The following is a 22,786-nucleotide window of genomic DNA, read 5'->3' on the forward strand; positions in this document are numbered from 1 at the left end:
TTTGGTATGTAATGCTGTGATTTAAAACTAATTTCTTGTTTTTTAATTCCCCACAGATTTCTTGCAACTGGAGAATCCCTTTCGTCACTGCATTTCCAGTACAGACTCGGGATTTCCACCATATCTGGAATTGTGAAGTACACATGCCGTGCACTGTGGGACTCCTTAGCTGAAGAGTTTTTACCAGAGCCCACAACAGAGAGGTGGATTGAAATTGCTGACAAGTTTCAACAGATATGTCAGTTTCCAAACTGCTTGGGCGCTGTGGACGGGAAACATATCCGCATTGTAAAGCCAGCTGGATCGGGATCGGAATATTTCAATTACAAGAAATATTTTTCAATTGTCCTCATGGCCATCGCTGACGCGGAATACAAATTTATTGCGGTTGATATTGGGGCCTATGGCCGCTCCAATGACTCTCAAGTTTTCAAACTGTCTGCCAAGGGGCGTAAACTGTATGGAAACACCTTCCAGTTCCCACCACCTAGACCGCTGCCGCAAACATCTGGTCCAACTATGCCATTTGTCTGTGTAGGGGATGAAGCCTTCCAGCTGTCAGAACACCTTTTGAAACCGTACTCTAGCAGAGGATTGACAAGACCAAAACGCATTTTTAATTACCACCTCACAAGAGCAAGAAGAATGGTTGAATGTACTTTTGGTATTCTGACAGCCAAATGGCGGGTCCTATTGACTGCGATCAACCTCAAGACAGAAACTGTGGACGAGGTGATCAAAGCGTGCGTGGTACTCCACAATTTTGTTATCTGCAAGGAACCCATTTCCATTGAGGACACCTCTGAAGAAACCACCTTGCAAGATTACCATGACATTACCACTAGAAGTTCTGTGACGGTTTCAGTAATGAGGGACAATTTTGCAATATACTTTATGTCACCTCAAGGCAGAGTACACTGGCAGGATGACAGAGTGTGAAAGATTTGTGCCCTAACCAAACTTGTGTACCTTCTGGACCAACAGTATATACCTTTGCCAACCAAAGTTGTCTATCTTGTCATGGTCTTACTATTTTTAGCTTTAGGCCACAGGTGTGTACCTGGTTGTGTTTTATGCAAAGTATTTCACCTTTTAACAAAAGTTGTGTACATTGTTAGGAAATCACCAACAATAAACACAACTTTTTAGGTGAAATACTTTGCTTCAAACACAACCAGGAACACAACTGTGGCAAAAAGCTAAAATTTACCCACAGTTATATACCTAGTTTTGAATACCATTTCACCTTTTAAATAACCTGTATTTAACCTTTTTCGCCGCAGAAAGAAATGACAGACAACCAGTGTAAAATAATTTAACTTTTATTGAAAAATGTTTTTTTTAGTAAACTTTTTTAAAATTTTAATAAACTTGTTTAATAAAGCTTTGAAACCATAAAACTGGTCATTTTTATTTAAATACACACATTATAAATCTGTGTAGTGTGTGGTGGAAATACTGCTGGAGGGGCTGCGGGACACTTCGACACTGGGAGTGTGGAGAGAGGACTGGGATCGTGGTGGGGAAGGAACAGTTAGAGGTGAAGGTGTGGAAAAAACTACAGAATGGGTGGACATGTGGGAAGCAGAAGAGGTGGTGGGTGGTGGAGTGGAGGGTTGGGCAGGGACTGTAGGAGCAGATGATGTTGATGGCAAGTTGTATGGGGAAGGAGTTTGGTACGGGGCAGGTTGCTGGAAGTGGGGAGATGTCTGGTACGGGGCAGGTTGCTGGAAGTGGGGAGATGTCTGGTACGGGGCAGGTTGCTGGAAGTGGGGAGATGTCTGGTACGGGGCAGGTTGCTGGAAGTGGGGAGATGTCTGGTACTGGGGAGGTTGCTGGTACTGGGGAGTTTGCAGGTACTGGGGAGGTTGCTGGTACTGGGGAGGTTGCTGGTACTGGGGAGGTTGCTGGTACTGGGGAGGTTGCTGGTGCTGGGGAGGTTGCTGGTGCTGGGGAGGTTGCTGGTGCTGGGGAGGTTGCTGGTGCTGGGGAGGTTGCTGGTGCTGGGGAGGTGGATGGTATGTAATAGGAGGGGGAGGATGGAAAGTGGCTGGAGGGGGTGTAGATGTAATAGGAGGGGGAGGATGGAAAGTGGCTGGAGGGGGTGTAGATGTAATAGGAGGGGAGGATGGAAAGTGGCTGGAGGGGGTGCAGGTGGAGGAACTACTGTGGTGGGAGGAGGAGGTTGGGAGGTAGCTTGCTGGAGAGCAGCGTGGCATGAATGCATTACATGCATCTGCTGGGCAGGAGAGAGCGTTTCCATGCGCTCCACAACAGACTTGAAAAAGGTGTGGTTTGGCGAAGATCTTGCTTCTGAATGCATGGTTTGCAGAAGTGTCTTCACCTCCAGAATGCTGGAGTTGATCTGCTGATAGCCTGCGGAGATTTGCTCTGACAAGACTTTTAGACAGTTCTGGAAAGATGCATTCAGATGCAAGAACTCTGGCGCATAAGTCTTTTCCTGACCCCTCTGCCGCTGCCGCCCAGTACCCGCAGGTGTACTAGAGGTGGCAGGGGCAGAAGGGTGGGGTAAAGGGAAAGCGATCTCCTCACCAGCAGCTTCATGTAATGTAGGCGGCCACGATGCTCCTGTGCTGGTGGATGGGACAGATGGGTCGAATGTGTGGGAAGGCTGGGAAGGTGCAGATGTACCGGGGCGGTCGAAGTGTCCCTCGGTGCCGGTCTCCTCAGGGATCGCCTCAGAAGGGTCCAATCGTGCAGGCTCCCGAGTGCTGCTCACCATGCTGTGGAATAAAGAGAAAAAAAAACAATTAAAATACTGACATGGTATGGCCCTGGCTGAAAAAAAAAATTTACATCTAACATTTTTTTTCACATGTGGTGTGTAATATTTACCTTCTAGTGACCATTGTTTCCCGGAGGAACGACAGGGCTTCTGCGTACTTGTACTTGCTCCTGCGTCCTCCAGATCCACTCGGGGCCCGCATCTCTTTATTGAACTCCTTCTTGAAACGATCCCTCACAGACCGCCACCGATTCACAATTCTGTTCCCTGAAACGAGAAAGGACAAAGTGGTTAGTATACAACATCAGTGTTTCCCAAACTCCAGTCCTCATGGTCCCCAGGGGTCATGTTTTCAGGATTTCCATAGTAAATAGAAATCCTGAACACATGATCCGTGGGGACCACGAGGACTGGAGTTCGGGAAACACTGGTTTACATCAAGCAACCGGTACTGTATATACTTACGCTCTTTTATCTGGGCCCGAACATCGAGGTCCTCCCAGCGGCCCACAAGGAGCGAACAGATTTCCTCCCAGAGTCGTCGGGTAACGATAAGGTCAGCGTGGCGGCGGTCAGCCATATTCCAGAGCGGCTCCCTTTCTCTGACGAGATCGATGAGGTGGTCCACATCGAGTCCTCCATCCTCACCGTCAGAGTCGGGAGCATGCTGTGAAGGCTGTTAAAGAAAAAGACAAAAATAACATAATTAGGCTGGTTTCACATTCGCGCTTTTTAAGCGCACGCACGGCCGGGGGTAGCTCCGCCCCCGAGCCGGCTCTCTGCCCGGCATGCCCGCCCCTTCCTTGTAGCGCCGCCTCCTAGCGCACAGCGGCGCCTGCGATCGGCGCACCCTATCTTTAGCATAGGGTGCGCAGATCGTGCGCAGGCCGTGCGCTAGTTGCACTTTGACCTGCGCTGCGCACTTTTGACGGTGCGCCGTGCGCACCAAAATCAAACTTTTCGGATTTTGGCGCGCACGGCGCACCGTCAAAAGTGCGCAGCGCAGGTCAAAGCGCAACTAGCGCACGGCCTGCGCACGATCTGCACACCCTATGCTAAAAATAGGGTGCGCCGATCGCAGGCGCCGCTGTGCGCTAGGAGGCGGCGCTACAAGGAAGGGGCGGGCACGCTGGGCAGAGAGCCGGCTCGGGGGCGGAGCTACCCCCGGCCGTGCGTGCGCTTAAAAAGCGCGAATGTGAAACCAGCCTTAGCCTCCACAAAAGAAATGAAATAAAAAGTGCAAAAAAACAAAGCAAAAATATTTATACTTACACGCTGGTGACCGCCGCGTTGCTGTCGCCGACAACCCTGGGAGGCACTGCGAGGACCTCTTGGCCGAGCACCAGATTGGGAAGACTAGAGAAGAAAACAAAAAATGTTATGTCTTTGGATGTAGGCATTTGTTTGCTGTGTGTGGTCTGCGGAACATTGTTTTCTATGTGTTTCTGCGTTTGATGCAAAAAACTTACCAATTGTGAGCCCACTCCAAGTGTCTGTCCACTCCTTCCTTCTTCTTCTGGGAGCTCCTCTTCATCTTGTGAATCCTGTTTTGAAATAAAAGGCAATGAATAGACATATATTACAGAGATGATGGATTTTGGAAATAAAAACTTACCGTCAAACGCTGACGATGCGAGGGAGGGCTCCCAGAAGATGATGTGCTGTCTTCCTGGTGGCCACACTCCATGCCTGTGGGTGGTGTTCCACCTGCTGCCATTGCTGCTGCTGCTGCTGCATCTATTGGGTGGCTGTTGAATAAAGAGAAACAAAGGGCCAATGAATATCTTGATATTCAATAGCCCTAGTTTGGAGGAATGGGGGATTTGATAATTACCGTCTCTCATCTGCTGCTGGCCTCCCCTCCTCAGCATGTTCCATTTGCTACTCCATTTGGGGTGGTGGTGGTGCTGATGGTGCTGCAGTGGTCTCCTGCCTTCTCCTGCTGCGCTTGGTTGCTTTCTTGGGTGGCATGTTGGGTGTGGCTGTGGGTCCCACTGTCTTGCTTTTATATATGTCTTGTGGGCAGAGCTACTGAGCATGCTCAGACCAAAAAAACCGGATCCGGCGCATTGCGGCGCTCATAGGCTTTCATTGTGTGAAAAAGCCGGACGCGCCGGATCCGGCGTGTCCGGCTTTTACGCCGGAGACAAAAAACGTTACAGTAGCCGTTTTTTCCAGATGCCGGATCGCGACACATTGCCGGATCCGGCGAAAACCGGATGAAACGCATGGCCATCCGGCGCGATCCTGCGCAAATGCAAGTCAATGGGGGGGAAACCGGATCCGGCATTGCATTTCGCCGGATCCGGTTTCTGTCAAAAGCGCCGGATTGCGCCTGACGGCGAAAACCTGATGTGTGAAAGAGGCCTAACTTTTTTATAGCCATTGTAAAATGTGGAGCCCAAAACTGGATCCTATATTTGAGATGTGGCCTTACGAGTGTAGGTGTGAAATGTTGCATTTCTGGACTATATAATATCCTCGGTAGATTTTTGTATTGTTGCCTTTTTTGTTACTCTTCTTGACGGGGATTGTACATATGGATTGGTAACGAAGAGGCTTGCATCCACATCTTTACATAAATGTCTCACCTTTTCTTTAGATAGTTGACACATGCTGCATTCTGTGTAGATGAAATGAAATGTTTTGAATGATGCACACTATTGCATATGCATTACTTGATTTTTTACTTAGGTAATATCTTTTTAATACTATTAATTTATATTGTATTCATCCTAGATTCTACTTGCCTCAAATGGAGGAAAATTTATGAAGAAAACTCTGATTGGTGAAGCTTACATCTGGCTGGACAAAGTGGACCTTAGAAAACGGATAGTAAATTGGCACAAACTTTTAGCCAGCTCTACTCAGACTCATTGATGAACAGTCTTTGCTGGAGGCATAATGTCAGGATAGAGTTTAAATTAAGGTCGTGCAGGAAGCAGAATATGTTTCAGAATACACCGGGAAGAATTTCTTGACATGTTTTGCAGGTGATTGGAGAACAAGGAGTCTGCTAAAATGCATTCCAGAGGCTAACGAGAACATGGCCTCTAGTGTCTAGAAGAATGTTAGTGATTCCAGTTTAGCATCTAGAAGTGTCTTTTCTTGATGTTTTATTTCATGGAGCAATCTTAGAAGCATTATAAACTAAGGCAATATCAGGCACCACAGTTCACAGCAAGAAAAGAGTATATTAGTATCACATCCTAGTAAATATTCAATCTAGTGTGCACCTTTGATGTTTCTCAGCTATAGCTACTATAAAATGGCAGTTTGGTACTGTTTGTCTATTGGATTATGGAATATTTACGACAGTACTGTATATTTGATTCCTATCAGCTGCAGCTGATCTCACTACGACACATGTACAGTATCGGTACAGTAAACGTGTAGTGCCTATCTCTTCTTCTGTAATACAAATAGCAAAATGCTGGTGACGAGTTAATAGTTCCTAAAGAAGTGCTTCGGTTATGACATCTGGCAAATGCTGGTGTATGCGTTGACTAAATATCATTTTAGGTACATGTAAGAGTTTAAACATCAGTGCTACAATACAGACTGAGGCTTTCAGTAACTTGGTGATTTACAAAAGATACGAAAGTGAAGGTATGGGCTTGCCTGTCATGCCAACCTAGAATTAGGAAAGGCATTTGAAGAGCAATGATTGAGATGCCGTTCTGCATCTTCTCTTAGAAACTCAGGTGAATGGCTGAGATTGTGGGTATGCTGAAAACGTATTGTCACTGATAAAAGCTACAATCTCTATGGACTATCACAGGATGAAGTAAGTGGTTTCTAGCAAAATCAAGCAAATTTAATGTCAATTAAAGTGGATAGAAATTTGTGTCGGTTTTCTGCATTTATTTTTTTCTAAAAGGTTCCTTCACAAGCTAGACGAGTGAAAAGTGTGCATTTCTTCTTTAAACTGTAATTATTTTATGCTGCGACTTACTGTACAAGACTGCAAAGCATGCGAATGGTTGCTATAGAAATGTCAAGTCAGAATGATAGCACAAATACGATTTTTGCTTGGAAACCTCTAATCAGCACCAAATTAGCAGGGCTAACATTGGTTTGCCTTTATTCTCGCAATACATTCCACTGATAGAAATGCATTATCGTTCCAAAAAAAACATAAAATATCTTCTTTCTGTCATTCGGGGTCATAAATTGTATATATAGAAGCTGCAAGTAGTCATCAATCTGTTTCCTTAGTGCAGACATTCCTAGAATTAGTACCTCTTGATCAAATGAAATCTTACAGATGCATTCTTCATCTGTCGTATAGAGTGAGTGACATCTTTTTTGGTGCATCTTTTGACTTATTAATTAGTGCACTATTTGCTTCCGAATTGTGCCAACAATGTGTTAAACCAAATTCTTGAGTTACTATGGAAGTATTCTATGCAACATTGATGTCTCAATGCTTTTTCTGTAAGTGAGAAATAATTAAAAAATAAAAAAAAAGTTGTAAAACAAAAACACTGGAAAAAAAAGGATGTAAGAAGCAAGTATCAGTATTTTTCGTCGCGCATATACTTAAAACACAATAATGGTGTTTATGGCTTTTTGCTTCTCCTAGAAGTATCTACATTAAATCTTTATATGTGTTAAATCCTTATTCATTTTATGTATAGAGAGCCAAGATAAAATCATAGATATTTATGATTATTTATATGCAAATTAAGCAAATTTTACAATTCAATTGAGTCCACGGGAATTGGAAAAGATTATGTAAAAAGCACAGTGTGGGTGTTTACATGAGAGTGAGACTTATATTGCTTTTATTACTTTAGGTTCTCAAGTCTGGAAATGATGACTTGTAGATATTAAGCTTGAGCTGGCGTAACATTCAATGTCTGCAGATTGAGGAGGCGGTATCCATTTTTTTATCTTTTAAGGTTGGCAATTCTTGAAACATAGTTTTTGTTAAGCACACATAACAAAAAAAATGTAGAGAGCTATGTTCTAGAAGCTAACACCATGGTACAGCACAACACAACATATACATTGCATGTGCCCTCAAAACCAAACTCTTCCCAGTCCTTAATGTTGCAGACATTACTAGTGCCTGATGTTTTGTTAACTTCTCAGATAGGTTTAAGTTGCATAGTTTCAGGTATTTTGAATACAATTGTTTTTTTTTTTCATTTAGAAAGGATAAAACAGATTTTATTTAACTTCGTACATTGCAGGAAAAACACCCTGCTATCATGAAACATGAAGAAAGACTGGCCATAAAAAGTCAATATTCTGTCTTTAGCTATATATCATAATTACCGTTCTATGCTCTGCTAGTCTACTAAATTCAGAATGCAAAGGTTGTAAGGAGCAAGTTCCTTTATTTTGTTATTGTGTAAATAAGTATACATTTTGTAGATGACATGAATCGACGGGTTCTACTTCCCTTAAGCATTCAGCATGTAAATGTGAGCATTCTGTTCAATTGTAACTCTAGAAGTGTTCTGTGATGTGGTCAGATGATAAACCAGCGGTGGCCGATCCGTGTGTTTGTCGACAACCATTGAGAATCTGTACAGAGAGTCCGATATATAAGAGATATAAAGAAAAGTGTAAAAAAAATATATAATGGAATTACGTAAATTCTGTATTGTCCTACACTAAACATTTTCATATTGAATGTTGCATGCATTGATGGAGGTCTGTGTATTTTTTTTAATTATTATTTTGTTGTTTTAAATCCCTTTATGATTATTTTGTTTAAGAAAATAAAGATGTAAAAAAAAAAAAGTTAAAACGAGCTGTATAGAATATGCCTGTAAATCTGTTAACGTCTTCATTTTATGTAAAAATCCATGTCATAGTTTTTTTGTGGTTGTACACGGGATGTAATTTGAGAATTTATGCAAATTGTGATGTACAAAAAGGTTGTAATCCAGTCAAAATTAATAAATATTTATAACATCCCTTTCTCTGTCAGTTTAATACATGCAGGTTTGTCATTTTTATATATATTTTCTAAATCTGATTAATATAGGTGGCCTGTTCTCACTATGTGCAACCAGTGCATGACAAATTACCGGTCCTGGGCAGGGCTGGTTTTAGACAAAGTGTGACTTTGGGCAAAAATAAAAATAGGGTCACAAATTGCACCATAATAAAGAAATATTTAGGATGCATCTACATGAGCCAATTTCAGACCTTTTAATGAGTGTCTATTGACTTTATTCAAGTCTTTCAGTATTTATTTACCAATCTCTTTACTCATGCTGACAATAAATGATGGGGATAGAATGCTCATTAATAGACTGTTCTGTTCCTACATATACAGTTAGGTCCATATATATTTGGACAGAGACAACATTTTTCTAATTTTGGTTCTAGACATTACCACAATGAATTTTAAACAAAACAATTCAGATGAAGTTGAAGTTCAGACTTTCAGCTTTCATTTGAGGGTATCCACATTAAATTTGGATGAAGGGTTTAGGCGTTTCACCTCCTTAACATGTGCCCCTCTGTTTTTAAAGGGACCAAAAGTAATTGGACAATTGACTCCAAGGCTATTTCATGGACAGGTGTTGGCAATCCCTTCATTATGTCATTCTCAATTAAGCAGATAAAAGGCCTGGAGTTGATTTGAGGTGTGGTGCTTGTATTTGGAAGGTTTTGCTGTGAAGGAAAGATGCGGTCAAAGGAGCTCTCCATGCAGGTCAAACAAGCCATCCTTAAGCTGCAAAAACAGAAAAAACCCATCCGAGAAATTGCTACATCATTAGGAGTGGCAAAATCTACAGTTTGGTACATCCTGAGAAAGAAAGAAAGCACTGGTGAACTCATCAATGCAAAAAGACCTGGGCACCCACGGAAGACAACAGATTTGTTGATCGCAGAATAATCTCCATGGTGAAGAGAAACCCATTCACAACAGCCAACCAAGTGAACAACACTCTCCAGGAGGTAGGCGTATCAATATCTAAATCTACCATAAAGAGAAGACTGCATGAAAGTAAATACAGAGGGTTCACTGCACGGTGCAAGCCACTCATAAGCCTCAAGAATAAAAAGACTAGACTGAACTTTGCTAAAAAAAATCTAAAAAAGCCAGCACAGTTCTGGAAGAACATTCTTTGGACAGATGAAACCAAGATCAACCTCTACCAGAATGATGGAAAGAGAAAAGTATGGCGAAGGCGTGGTACAGCTCATGATCCAAAGCATACCACATCATCTGTAAAACACAGCGGAGGCAGTGTGATGGCTTGGGCATGCATGGCTGCCAGTGGCACTGGGTCACTAGTGTTTATTGATGATGTGACACAGGACAGAAGCAGCCGAATGAATTCTGAGTTATTCAGAGCCATACTGTGCGCTCAGTTCCAGCCAAATGCAGCCAAACTGATTGGTCGTCGTTTCATACTACAGATGGACAATGACCAAAAACATAAAGCCAAAGCAACCCAGGCGTTTATTAAAGCAAAAAAGTGGAATATTCTTGAATGGCCAAGTCAGTCACCTGATCTCAACCCAATTGAGCATGCATTTCACTTGTTAAAGACTAAACTTCAGACAGAAAGGCCCACAAACAAACAGCAACTGAACACCACCACAGTGAAGGCCTGGCAGAGCATCAAATAGGAGGAAACACAGCGTCTGGTGATGTCCATGAGTTCAAGACTTCAAGCAGTCATTGCCAACAAAGGGTTTTCAACCAAGTACTAGAAATGAACATTTTATTTACAATTATTTAATCTGTCCAATTACTTTTGGTCCCTTTAAAAACAGGGTGGCACATGTTAAGGAGCTGAAACTCCTAAACCCTTCATCCAATTTTAATGTGGATACCCTCAAATGAAAGCTGAAAGTCTGAACTTCAACTGCATCTGAATTGTTTCGTTTAAAATTCATTGTGATAATGTCTAGAACCAAAATTAGAAAAATGTTGTCTCTGTCCAAATATATATGGACCTAACTGTATATCATATTAATGGCAGCACATCACCTGTTTGTACAGGCGATGTGCTGCCAAAATAAAAGATTTTTGTTCCAGTATAAGCTGTCCAATAAATGAGCCAAATTTACTAGTTAATTTGGTGGTTGCTGTCAGACGATTGTATACAGTGCCAGTATTTATAAGTGCAGATGCTACACATATAATGTTGCATACTCACACACTCATAGAAGTGCATACAGTGGCATGTAAAAGTTTGGGCACCATTGGTCAAAATTACTAATCTGCTGTTTTTTCATCCCATCCTGGTATTCATGGCACTCTCATCCCTATACTAATATGCATGGCCTCCTCATGCCTATACTAGCATGCATGCCCCCCTCATGCCTATAATGGTATGCATGGCCCCCTCATCCCTATCCTAGTATGCATGGCTCCCACATCCCCATCCTGGTATGCATGGACCCCTCATCCCTATACTGGTATGCATGTCCTTCTCATCCCCATCCTGGAATGCCTGGCCCCCTCATCCCTATTCTGGTATGCATGGCTCCCTCATCCCCATCCTGATATGCATGGCCCCCTCATCCCTATCCTGGTATGCATGGCCTCCTCATCCCCATCGTTGTAAGCATGGCCCTGTCATCCCTATACTGGTATGCATGGCCTCCTCATCCCTATCCTGGTATGCATGGCCCCCTCATCCCTATACTGGTATGCATGGCTCCCTCTTCCCCATCCTGGTATGAATGACCCCTTCATCCCCATCCTGGTATACATGGCCTCCTCATCCCCATCCTGGTATGCATGGTCCCCTCATCCCTACCCATGGAATGCATGGCCTCCTCATCCTGCTATGCATGGCCCCTATACTGGTATGCATGGCGTCCTCATCACTTTACTGGTATGCAGGGTCTTCCATTCCCATCATGGTATGTATGGCTCCCTCATCCCTATCCTAGTATGCAGGGCACACTCATCCTCATTCCCATCCTGGTATGTATGGCCCCCATCAGAAAAACATTGAAAAAAAACCATAAACCATCCTACTTATTTTTCCTGTGCTCCCTCGTGGCCTTGTGTTCTGATGTTAGTAGCTGATTTATGCTTGGAAGCAGCAAATGGCAGTGATGTCATGTGCTGCTTACAAGCGGAGGGCAGCTGTCGGAATGCTCACTGCTCTCCATGCTAGGACTATGCGTGAAGTGAATATTCATCCGCTATTAAAGAGAAATGAATATTCACTGCTCTCCACTACCATGGGCGTGGCGTGAAATAGTGAGATTTTACATGCTATTGTGAGATCACACACTAAACTAAATGAGCTCTGAGACATTCTTTACTAAATGGTTACTGAACTGCAACTTCCCTAGAATGGGTACTGATTGGTAATTGCTTAGTAAAGGATGTAGCATCATTTGTTTAGTTCAGAGCATGACTTGTGATAACATGCAAGATCTAGTGCTTTCATGGTTGTGGAGGTTTATGGGATCCCAGAATGTGGAGCGTGATCTTACAAAATGGAAATTTGGAAACAAACTTTGCTAGAAATTCTAAACCTTTGAGGCAGTGTTTCTCAACTCAAGTCCTCAAGACCTACCAACAGGTCATGTTTTCCGGATTTCCTTAATATAGCATAGGTGATGGAATGAATGCTTGAGCAGGTGATGAAATTATCACCTGTGCAATACTAAGGATATCCTGAAAACTTGACCTGTTGATGGGTCTTGAGGACTGGAGTGAGAGGACCATGCATACCAGGATTGGCGGGTGAGAGGACCATGCATACCAGGATGGGGGGGTGAGAGGGCCATGCATACCAGGATAGGGGGGTGAGGGGACCATGCATATCAGGATTGGTGGGTGAGGCAACCATACATCCAGGAAAGGGGGGTGAGGGGACCATGCATACCAGGATTGGGGGGTGAGGAGACCATGCATACCAGGATTGGGGGGTGAGGGGACCATTCATACCAGGATAGGGGGGTGAGGGGACCATGCATACCAGGATAGGGGGTGAGAGGACCATGCATACCAGGATTGGGGGGTGAGGGGACCATGCATACCAGGATTGGGGGGTGAGAGGACCATGCATACCAGGAGAGGGGGTGAGGGGACCATGCATACCAGGCAGGAGAGGGGGGTGAGGGGACCATGCATACCAGGATTGGGGGGTGAGGAGACCATGCATACCAGGATAGGGGGGTGAGGGGACCATTCATACCAGGATAGGGGGGTGAGAGGACCATGCATACCAGGATAGGGTGGTGATAGGACCATGCATACCAGGATACGGGGGTGAGAGGACCATGCATACCAGGATTGGGGGGTGAGAGGACAATGCATACCAGGATAGGGGGGTGAGAGGACCATGCATACCAGGATTGGGGAGTGAGGGCACCATGCATACCACGATAGGGATGAGGGGGTACCATGCATACCACGATAGCGATGAGGGGGTGCCATGCATACCAGGATGGGGGGGTGAGGGTACCATACATACCAGGATAGGGATGATGGGTGCAGCACATACCAGGATGGGAGACCATATACCAATAAAAATGCCCGCCACCCGGGCGTAGAATGGTTTGATAGCTAGTCTGTGTATAACACTGTCCACACCACAGCTTTCTCTGTACATTATATAATGACAGAGCTGCTAATCAGTGGTAGGGAATGGTTGGACTGTCAAATTGTCCTGTAATGATAATTTTCTGCTGATAAAACCCTGGTTGTATTGAAACCACATGGTGCTCTCAGATTACATAGCAAAAACTTACTAACAAATTCCCTTTAAGGACACATGTCAGAATTTTTTAATAACTAAAACCATCAATTAATTCCTCAAATCATCAATTTACAGCTATCTATTGTTCTCCTAAATAAAAGTGACAGCCACACATTGGTTATAGGTACTCTATCAGAGTAAGTTCGCAAAAGGGTAAAACTTGGGACAAGAATTTGCAATGCTTCTTAGTGACTGACAACCAGCTCTGTATTAATACCAAGAATTCTGTCAATTCTTGAGCACTACTGAACTTTGGACTAAGAGTAAAGTTGGAATATAATAAACTAAATAAAGATATTGGGTAACTCAAATTATCAATATTAAAAAAAAATAATCATTTTTAAAAGGTATAGTTCTAACATTAACCCTTTAAAAGATAACCTGTCATCAAGGCTTTATACCCCAAACTAACTATGTAAATAAAAGCAGGTCACTCAGTCAGAAACAGGAGGCCGAGAGTGGGGAAAAGGCAGAGAGATGGAAGAGATGTATGTGCAGGGACCACCTACCAGGGCCCCCCACCCACTTACAACTAATTAGCATACAGTTTCAACAGTAAACACACCTACAGTGCCCATTTCAATGCCAAAAACATCAATTCTTAAAGTTGTGTGGGGGTAGGGCTGGATCCAGGTTTTCGTGTGCCCTGGGCCAAAGAGTGTCAGTGTGCCCCTTTAACACATACCACAACTCATGATGCTCCGATACGGCACAGAAATATAGGTATAGTACAATGACAAATACTTCACTCCTTACATGACATGACTGATCTATTGTAAATTGTACAATAACTCAAAAAAGGACAGTATATTACTCCATACAGTATGGCCACCAAATTGTGCACCATACAGAATAATGAGCCCCATATATTTCTCCATACAGAATAATTGGTCACATATAATGTTCCATACAATATATGATGAGCTCCACATAATGCAACAGTATGATGGTCTCCATGGACGATGCTCCTGTGTATGATGGGCCCTAATAATGCTCCATATATAATGGGCTCCATTTCTAATGATCCAGTGTATAATGGGCCCCAGAAATGCTGCTCCAGTGTCTGATGTCCCCCATTTGGAATGCTCCAGTATATGATGGGCCTCATGGATGATGCTCCAGTGTATGATGGGCCCTAATAATGCTCCATATATAATGGGCCCCATTTCTAATGATCCAGTGTATAATGGGCCCCGTAAATGCTGCTCTAGTTCCTGATGTCCCCCATTTTGAATGCTCCAGTATATGTTGGTCCCCATGGACGATGCTCCAGTGTATGATGGGCCCTAATAATGCTCCATATATAATGGGCTCCATTTCTAATGCTCCAGTGTATTATTGGCCCTGTAAATGCTGCTCCAGTGTCTGATGTCCCCCATTTGGAATGCTCCAGTATATGATGGGTCTCATGGAAGATGCTCCAGTGTCTTATGGGCCCTAATAATGCTCCATATATAATGGGCCCCATTTCTAATGCTCTAGTGTATAATCTGCCCCACAGATGCTGCCCCAGTGTCTGATCTGCCCCATTTAGAATGCTCCAGTATATGATGGGCCCCATGGATGATGCTCCAGTGTCTTATGGGCCCAAATAATGCTCCATGTATAATGGGCTCCATTTCTAATGGTCCAGTGTATAATGGGCCCCAAAAATGCTACTCCAGTGTCTGATGTCCCCCATTTGAAATGCTCCAATATATGTTGGTCCCCATTGACGATGCTCCAGTGTATGATGGGCCCTAATAATGCTTCATATATAACGGGCTGCATTTCTAATGCTCCAGTGTATAATGGGCCCCATAAATGCTGCTTCAGTGTCTGATGTCCCCCATTTGGCATGCTCCAGTATATGATGGGCCCCATTTTTAATGAACCCAGGCATGGTATGTGAAAAAGAGCTCCATGGAGTAATCTGAAGTATGTGCTGCCGCATCCTTCACTTTTGGGGTGGGTGAAGGACACAAGGAAAGGGGTTGCTCCTGACCAGAAGTCTGCACTGACAACTCAGTGCTTGCATTTTTTGAAACTTCAGAAGAGGAGGCGATAGAGCTGGAGGTTGCTTCAGCAATGTAAGCCAAAAAGAGTTCCTGATGTTCCGGCTTTAAAAGCAGTCTTCCTACTCCCAGAAAAGGGATCCTTACAGGCCTTCCGGAGCTACACCATGCCGCAGGCTCAACACCTCCTGCATTAGCTGCTATTGTGTTTTTGGCACTACCACCAGATGCACCACCACCATCAGTACCAGGTGGCCCCCCATGCCCACGTCCGCATCCTCTTCCACCATACTTCCTCATGTTTTGGAAAATGGACCCAAAATACCAGCAGATATATGGTACTGTATCAGAAGTGTACAGCTCTATACAGCCTAGGGATAACAGTAAATCTCCGTATATATTTCATGAGTCATACACAGACACTCACAGGCTTAGTATTGATTACACAATAAAATAAAAAGTTGAAAAAGGGTACAGTATCACCAGATACAAGGTATATATAGTATAGTGTAAACATTAGGAATCTCCGTATATATTTCAGGAGGCAGACACAAACGCTCTCAGGCTCAGTATGGATTACCCAAGAATCTGAAAAGCTGTAAATGGGTAATGTAACACAAGCGTACAGCTGTATATAGTGTTGGGGTAATCTTAAATCTCCAAATATATTTCTGGAGTAACAGAGAGACGTTCACAGGCTCATTATGGATTACACCAGAATCTAAATATCAAAAAAGGTTACTGTATCAAAAGTGTACAGCTGTGTACAGTGTTGGCCAAATTTGAAATCTCGGTATATATTTCCGGAGTAACCCTCAGACGCTCACTCAGTCAGGCTTTGACCATAATAAAAAATGTTGTAAAAAAGGTACTGGATATCAAGATAGCAAGTATATATATTATAGGGTACAATTGAAATCTCCGTATACATAGTCCCGTAGTCACTCTAAGATGCTTACTCAATATGGATTTGACCGTAATACTACATGTCAAACAAAGGTACTGTATAACAAGATACAAGCTGTATCGGGTATAGGGTAAAAATTGGTATCTCCGATTCACCGTATATATAGAAGGCGTAAACCACACATGCTCACTCACTATGGATGATACCGTAATAAAAAATTTTGAACAAAGGTATTGTATCAGCACATACCCGGTGTATCCAGTCTAGGGGTAATTGTAAATTTCCATCTATACTTCCGGAGTCAGACACAGACACTCACAGGCTCAGTATGTATTACACCAGAATTTAAAAAGTAGAAAAAGGGAAAGGTATTCGAAGCGTACAACAGTATACAGTGTTGTGGTACTTTAAATCTTTTTAAAAAAACAGACAATGTGATTTTCTGGATTTTTTTTTCTCAGTTTGTCTCCCATAGTTGAGGTCTACCTATGATGTAAATTACAGACGCCTCTCATCTTTTTAAGTGGTGGAACTTGCACTATTGCTGACTGACTAAATACTTTTTTGCCCCACTGTATTTCAATCTCAGTAAGCCAATCCAGACTCTCTGCTACTGGAAACTACATGGATACAAGTACAGATGGAAAGTCGAGTGTTAACAGAAATTTGAGAATTACTCATCGTGGGAAAACCTCCCATTAGATGTTGCAGAGGCGATGCAGCCCCTCAGTTACTGAGTCTGTGGAGACAGCGAAAACAGTTCTTTGTGAAGAAAGGATTGCTTTATCGCGGTAGCGTGGATCACATCACCGTTACTTGTCTCCATCAAATTTTGATCCCAGGGAGAGATGTAGACATGGTCCTCACTGCCTATCATGATGTGTCTGGTCATTTTGGAGTGCAAAAGACAAAAGCCAGAGGCTGTAGGCGATTATACTGGATTGGCAAGAGAGGAGACATTGAAAAATGGTGGCAGGAATGTCGTACGTCTGTGACACAACTGTGAAAGATGATCATAAAGTACCACTGCATCCGCTTGTAAGTTGATGTCCATTACAAATGGTAGCCATTGATCTTCTGAATGTAGAGGCCAGCAGGACAGGCCATAGCTACATCTTAACCATCATCGATCAATACACCAAATTTCTAGTTGCAGTCCCTGTTAAGGATTTAACTGCCCAGACTAAACAACGGTGGAGCAGGGAGAGGTAAGTATTGCATCTTGCAAGTGCTGCTGCCATGAACAAGAAGGGGGGGCATACTCGTGGGTGATGGTACTGCTCAGGGCCCCTCATAGTACACTGGTGTGTCTGACGGTGAGTGGGCCCCCCCACCGTCAGAGACACTGTATTGTACTATGAGGGGCCCTGTGCCAGTGCCGTCGGCCATCTGTGGGCCCATCCACCTTTCCAGAGCAACGGCACTTGCCCGGGTGCGCCAGGTGTTGACCCCAGCCCTGGGGCTGGGAAGCACAGTTAGGGAGGTTTAAAAAATGGCATATGTTGATTTGTAGGCTGGACATTCAGCTGCTGCAAATGGCGGAATTGGGCAAATCCGAGGAAGAGGAGGACAAAAGCGATGCAGTTTTCTGGCAAACTATGTGTCATCAGGGGAAGGTGGGACAAAACCCTTTGCAACCAATGCATGGTTCATTTTAATGAAGGTTAGATCATCAACATTTTGGGTCGACAGATGGGTCCTTTTTTCTGTCAGGATTGATCCAGCAGCACTGAAGACTCTTTCAGATAACACACTAGCAGCAGGGCAAGCGAGCTCCTGTAAGGCATATTGTGCCAATTCAGGCCAGGTGTCCAGTTTAGAGGCCCAATAGTCAAAGGGGAATGACCTGTGAGGGAGAAAATCAAAATGGGAGAAGTAGTTTGTAACCATAGTTGACAACTGCTGTCTTCTGTCACTTGTAATCGATGCAGTATTAGCAGTCGTGTGAGCGGTACTTGAGAAATCAGTCCACAACATGGTCATGGAACCCATGTCTCCAACGCCACTTCGGCTGTGTGCACCACAAAAACGTCTTCCATTGTGCCCGATACGGCTCGTGGGAGAACCAGCACCACTGCTGTGTGCTGGGAAAGCCTCAAACAAACGGTTTACCAGAGTTGCTTGTTTGTTAGCCAATATTATCTCTAGGTTCTCCTGTGGCATGATGTTGTGTAATTTGCCTTTTTTAGCATGGATCGAGGATGCTGGCCAGCCAGTAGTCATCATCCTTCATCATCTTGGCAATGCAGGGTCCTTTTTAGGATCCGCATGGCATAATCGCACATGTGGGCCAATGTTCCAGGTGTCAATAATGCACTGCCACTGCTGGTTGAAGGAGCACCTTCTAGCAAATCCACATCCCTACAGTCACGCACAAACCCTGTACCTGACCTTGGAACGCAAGCATATTCTCTTGCCCCCTGAGAAGCATCCTCCTGCCCAAAATAATCATCCCCTTCATCATCCTCCTCCTCCTCTTCCTATTCTTCCTCCACCTCGTCCAGGACAGTTCCCTGACCAGACAATGGCTGACTGTCAGCAATGCTTCCCTTCCTCCTCCTCCTGTTCCTCCTCCGCTGCAGATGCCAGATCCTTATTGTGCGTTAAACTTTGCATGAGCAGATGCATAAGTGGGATGCTCATGCTTATGATGGCGTTGTCTGCGCTTACCAGCCGTATGCATTCCTCAAAACACTGAAGGACTTTACAGAGGTCTTTCTGCTTTGACCACTGCACACCCGACAATTCCATGTCTTCCCTCAAACAGCCTGCCCGTGTATCCTCCCACAAATGCATTACAGCCTGCCTCTGTTCGCACAGCCTCTCAACCATGTGCAGGGTGGAGTTCCACCTTGTTGCAATGTCAATGATCAGGCGGTGCTTGTGGAGGTGGAGCAATCGCTGCAGCTTCTGAATGCTACTGGAGTTTACGGGCGAGCGACGGATGTGCAAGCACAGTCTTCGCACCTTATGGAGAAGGGATGTTAACTCTGGATAACTATTAAGGAAGCACTGCACCACCAGGTTCAAAGTGTGAGCCAGGCAAGGTATGTGTGGGCATTTTGCAAGGGCTATGGCTGCCACAAATTTACAGCCGTTATCACTGACTACCTTGCCTGGCTTAAGATGTAGACTGCCCAGCCATGACTCATTTTGTCGCTGCAAGTAATCAGCCAGTACCTCCGCGGTGTGTCTGTTGTCGCCCAAGGACATCATCTTTAACACAGCCTGCTGACTCCTTACAACTAGCTGTTCGATAGTGGGACACCTTGTGTGCAACACTGCCAGCTGCGGATGGAGTGCTCGTGCGACTGCTCTCTGTGGACGAGCTTTCACTTATGGAGGAGGAGGAGAGTCGATAGCCTACAGCCAACCGTTTCCTATACCGTGGGCTAGGCAGCACTGTTCCACCGCCACTGTTCCCTGTGGAGCCTGCATCCACCACATTAACCCAGTGCGCAGTGATGGACACGTAACGGCCCTGGCCATGCCTACTAGACCATGCATCTGTTGTGAGGTGCACCTTTCCACTCACTGATTGCTTGAGTGCATGGACAATGCGATCTTTTACATGCAGGTGGAGGGCTGGGATGGCTTTTCGAGAAAAGAAGTGCCGACTGAGTAGGTCATAGCGTGGGACTGCATAGGCCATGAGCTCGTGGAAAGCTTCGCTTTCAACCAAACGGTAGGGCATCATCTCTAATGAGATTAGTTTGGCAATGTAGGTGTTCAAACACAGTGTACACGGATGAGAGGATGAGTACTTTCTTTTCCTACTCATAGTCTCTGGTAGGGTGAGCTGGACTGGAGAGCTGCATATGGGGGAAGTAGCGGTGGACTGGACGGAGTGAGAGGGAGGTGGTGATGGTATTGGTGGTGATGGCCTAGATTCAGTGTTGTGTTGCAAAACCATTGTGATTCCCTGAGTGCTTTGGCCTTGCGACGACACCTCAACATTTAGTGCTGGTGGTGTGCTTAATGGTGGCAGTGGTCTTACAGTGGGGGAAGCGATGGAGCGTTGCTGGCTACCTTCAGTCAGAGCAGGTGCACGTGTGCTACCTGGGGTTTTGTAATCTGTCCACGCTTGCAAGTGCATGTTGATGAAATGTCTAAGCAACTGGTATTCAAATTTCTGAGTTGCTTACAGGTAACCTTTGCCTCATCAGTAGGATATTGGACAAAGAAGTGCCACACTGCACTCTTCCTACTATAGTATACATTTTCTGGCCTTGCACGCTGTGCTAAGTTGACCATCTGGCCAAGCTGTCCTGCAACTATTTTAGTTTTCGGTCCACGTTTTTGGACCCCTATGGGCCTGTCAGATAACTGCTCCTGCGATGTCAATGCCTGCTGCGGATCCTTCTCCTTATCTGAACTATTGCCAGTGCCACCCTCCTCCCCCAATGGATGCCAATCCGGGTCAAGAACTGGGTCATCCATCACCTCCTCTTCAAAGTCATCTGCACCTTCCTCTTTACCTTCCTCTGTGTCACCGTGTAAGGTGGTATAGTATGCGGGAAGGGGCACCTGAGTTTCATCAGGGTCAGATTCTGGCTCAGTAGACTACGAGGGCAATGTAGTGCTCTGGGTCAATGTACCAGCAGAATCATCTAGCAGTGGCTGTGCATCAGTGCACTCCATGTCAGATTCATCTTGGTCTGGGGAATTCACGATTTAACTTGATAACCCAGGCATGGTATGTGAAAGGAGCTACATAGAGTAATATGTAGTGTGGCCTGCCGCATCCTTCACTTTTGGTAGGGGTGAAGGACACAAGGAAAGGTGTTGTTCCTGACCAGGAGCCTCCACTGGCAACGCAGTGCTTTTATTTTTTGAAACTTCAGAAGAGGAGGCGATAGAGCGGGAGGCTGTGTCAGTAATGTAAGCCAAAACTTGTTCCTGAAGCTCTGGCTTTAAAAGCGGTTTACCTAATCCCAGAAAAGGGAGCCTTTGAGGCCTTGTGGAGCCAGACAATGACACAGGCTCAACACCTCCTGCCTTAGGTGCTATTGTTCTTTTGCACTACCAGCAGATGCACTACCACCACCATCAGTGTCAGCTGGCAACCGCCGCCCACTTCCACTGCCTCTTCCACCATATTCCTCATTTTTGGAAAAATGTACCCAAAATACCACCAACTATATGGTACTGTAAAACAAGGTACAAGGTGTATATAGAATTGGGGAGAATTGGAAGCTCCCTAGAGATTTTAGGAGGCTGAACTATTATCTCAGGCCCACTATAGATTACACCTCAATTTAACAGGCTGAAATAGGCAGGTGTATGACAAGGTACAAGGTGTATATAGTATTGGGGAGAATTGGAAGCTCCCTAGAGATTTTAGGAGGCCGAACTATTATCTCAGGCCCACTACAGATTACACCTCAATTTAACAGGCTGAAATAGGCAGGTGTATGACCAGGTACAAGGTGTATATAGTATTGGGGAGAATTGGAAGCTCCCTAGAGATTTTAGGAGGCTGACAATGATGCTCTCAGTCCAAGTATGGCCGCAGGCAGCCTAATAAGCAGGACTGCTGCACACAAAAGTATGGAAACATGAACGCTTGGTAATTGTGCAGAAAAGAGGAAGAAAAGTATTTTTGCGTTTAAAAAAGCAGTTTGCACAGCAGTGTGCAAACAGCAATGCAGCTATCAGGGAGCCTTATAAGGCAGCCTAATAAGCAACAGAGCTGATGCACAAAAATATATCCTCCCCTGTCACTGCACACAAACTGTTGTGTTGTACAGTAGAAATCGCTAACAGCAGAAGCAGTTTTTTGGTTCTTCTTCCCTGCCTAACGCACTCCCTTATTCAGAATCAGCAGCTGCAACCTCTCCCTAATGCTAAGATCAGCAGAAATAAGATGGCGCTCAGGGTGCACGCCCTTTAATAGCCCCTGTGACGCCACACAAGGCAAGCCAATCACTTGCATGCCCTTCTCAAAGATGGTGTTGACCGATGCCCATGTCATCGCGTTGCCCACAGTGTGTATCCTCCATCACTGGCTGAAAAAGGGTGCTGGAAGCATAATTTGAAACACGACTTTGGCGCTCTGGTTGCCGACCTCGTGGCCGACCTCACGCTATGGTCGGGTTTCGCTTCATGAAACCCGATTTCAGCGAAAGTCGGCGACTTATGAATTTGATCGACCCGTTTCGCTCAACTCTACTCAGCTGTAAAAAAATTCCAAAAATAAACAGCAAGTGCTAGTAAAAAGATCATAACAAAACAGGGTATTTAATTATCAACTAAATACCCTGTTTTGTTATCATCTTTTAACTAGCACTTGCTGTTTATTGTTGGAATTTTTTTACAGCAGAGTATTTTTTTCACGTTTGTTGTACTGTGTTTCTCTGTGTTCCTGCCTTCACTGGTTTACATACTTCCAACAAACCAACCGAGCTATCAATAAAATATAAAAGAAAACAAGCTT

General features: G+C 44.5%; 1 protein-coding gene across 9 annotated transcripts in view; it reads left to right on the top strand.

The window, feature by feature from the left end:
- PCLO (piccolo presynaptic cytomatrix protein) overlaps positions 1 to 8,676 on the top strand; it is a 599,138-nt gene extending 590,462 nt beyond the window's left edge. For all 9 annotated transcript variants that reach the window (XM_073551315.1, XM_073551309.1, XM_073551313.1 and 6 more), the window contains one exon: positions 5,486 to 8,676. In XM_073551315.1, the coding sequence (XP_073407416.1) occupies positions 5,486 to 5,538 (53 nt within the window). In that variant the 3' untranslated portion in view covers positions 5,539 to 8,676. The remainder of the gene's footprint in view (positions 1 to 5,485) is intronic.
- The last annotated feature ends 14,110 nt before the right edge of the window (positions 8,677 to 22,786 follow it).

This window comes from Dendrobates tinctorius, unplaced genomic scaffold, assembly GCF_039654945.1.
Source record: "Dendrobates tinctorius isolate UK_male_01 unplaced genomic scaffold, ASM3965494v1 ptg000174l, whole genome shotgun sequence".
NCBI lineage: Eukaryota > Metazoa > Chordata > Amphibia > Anura > Dendrobatidae > Dendrobates > Dendrobates tinctorius.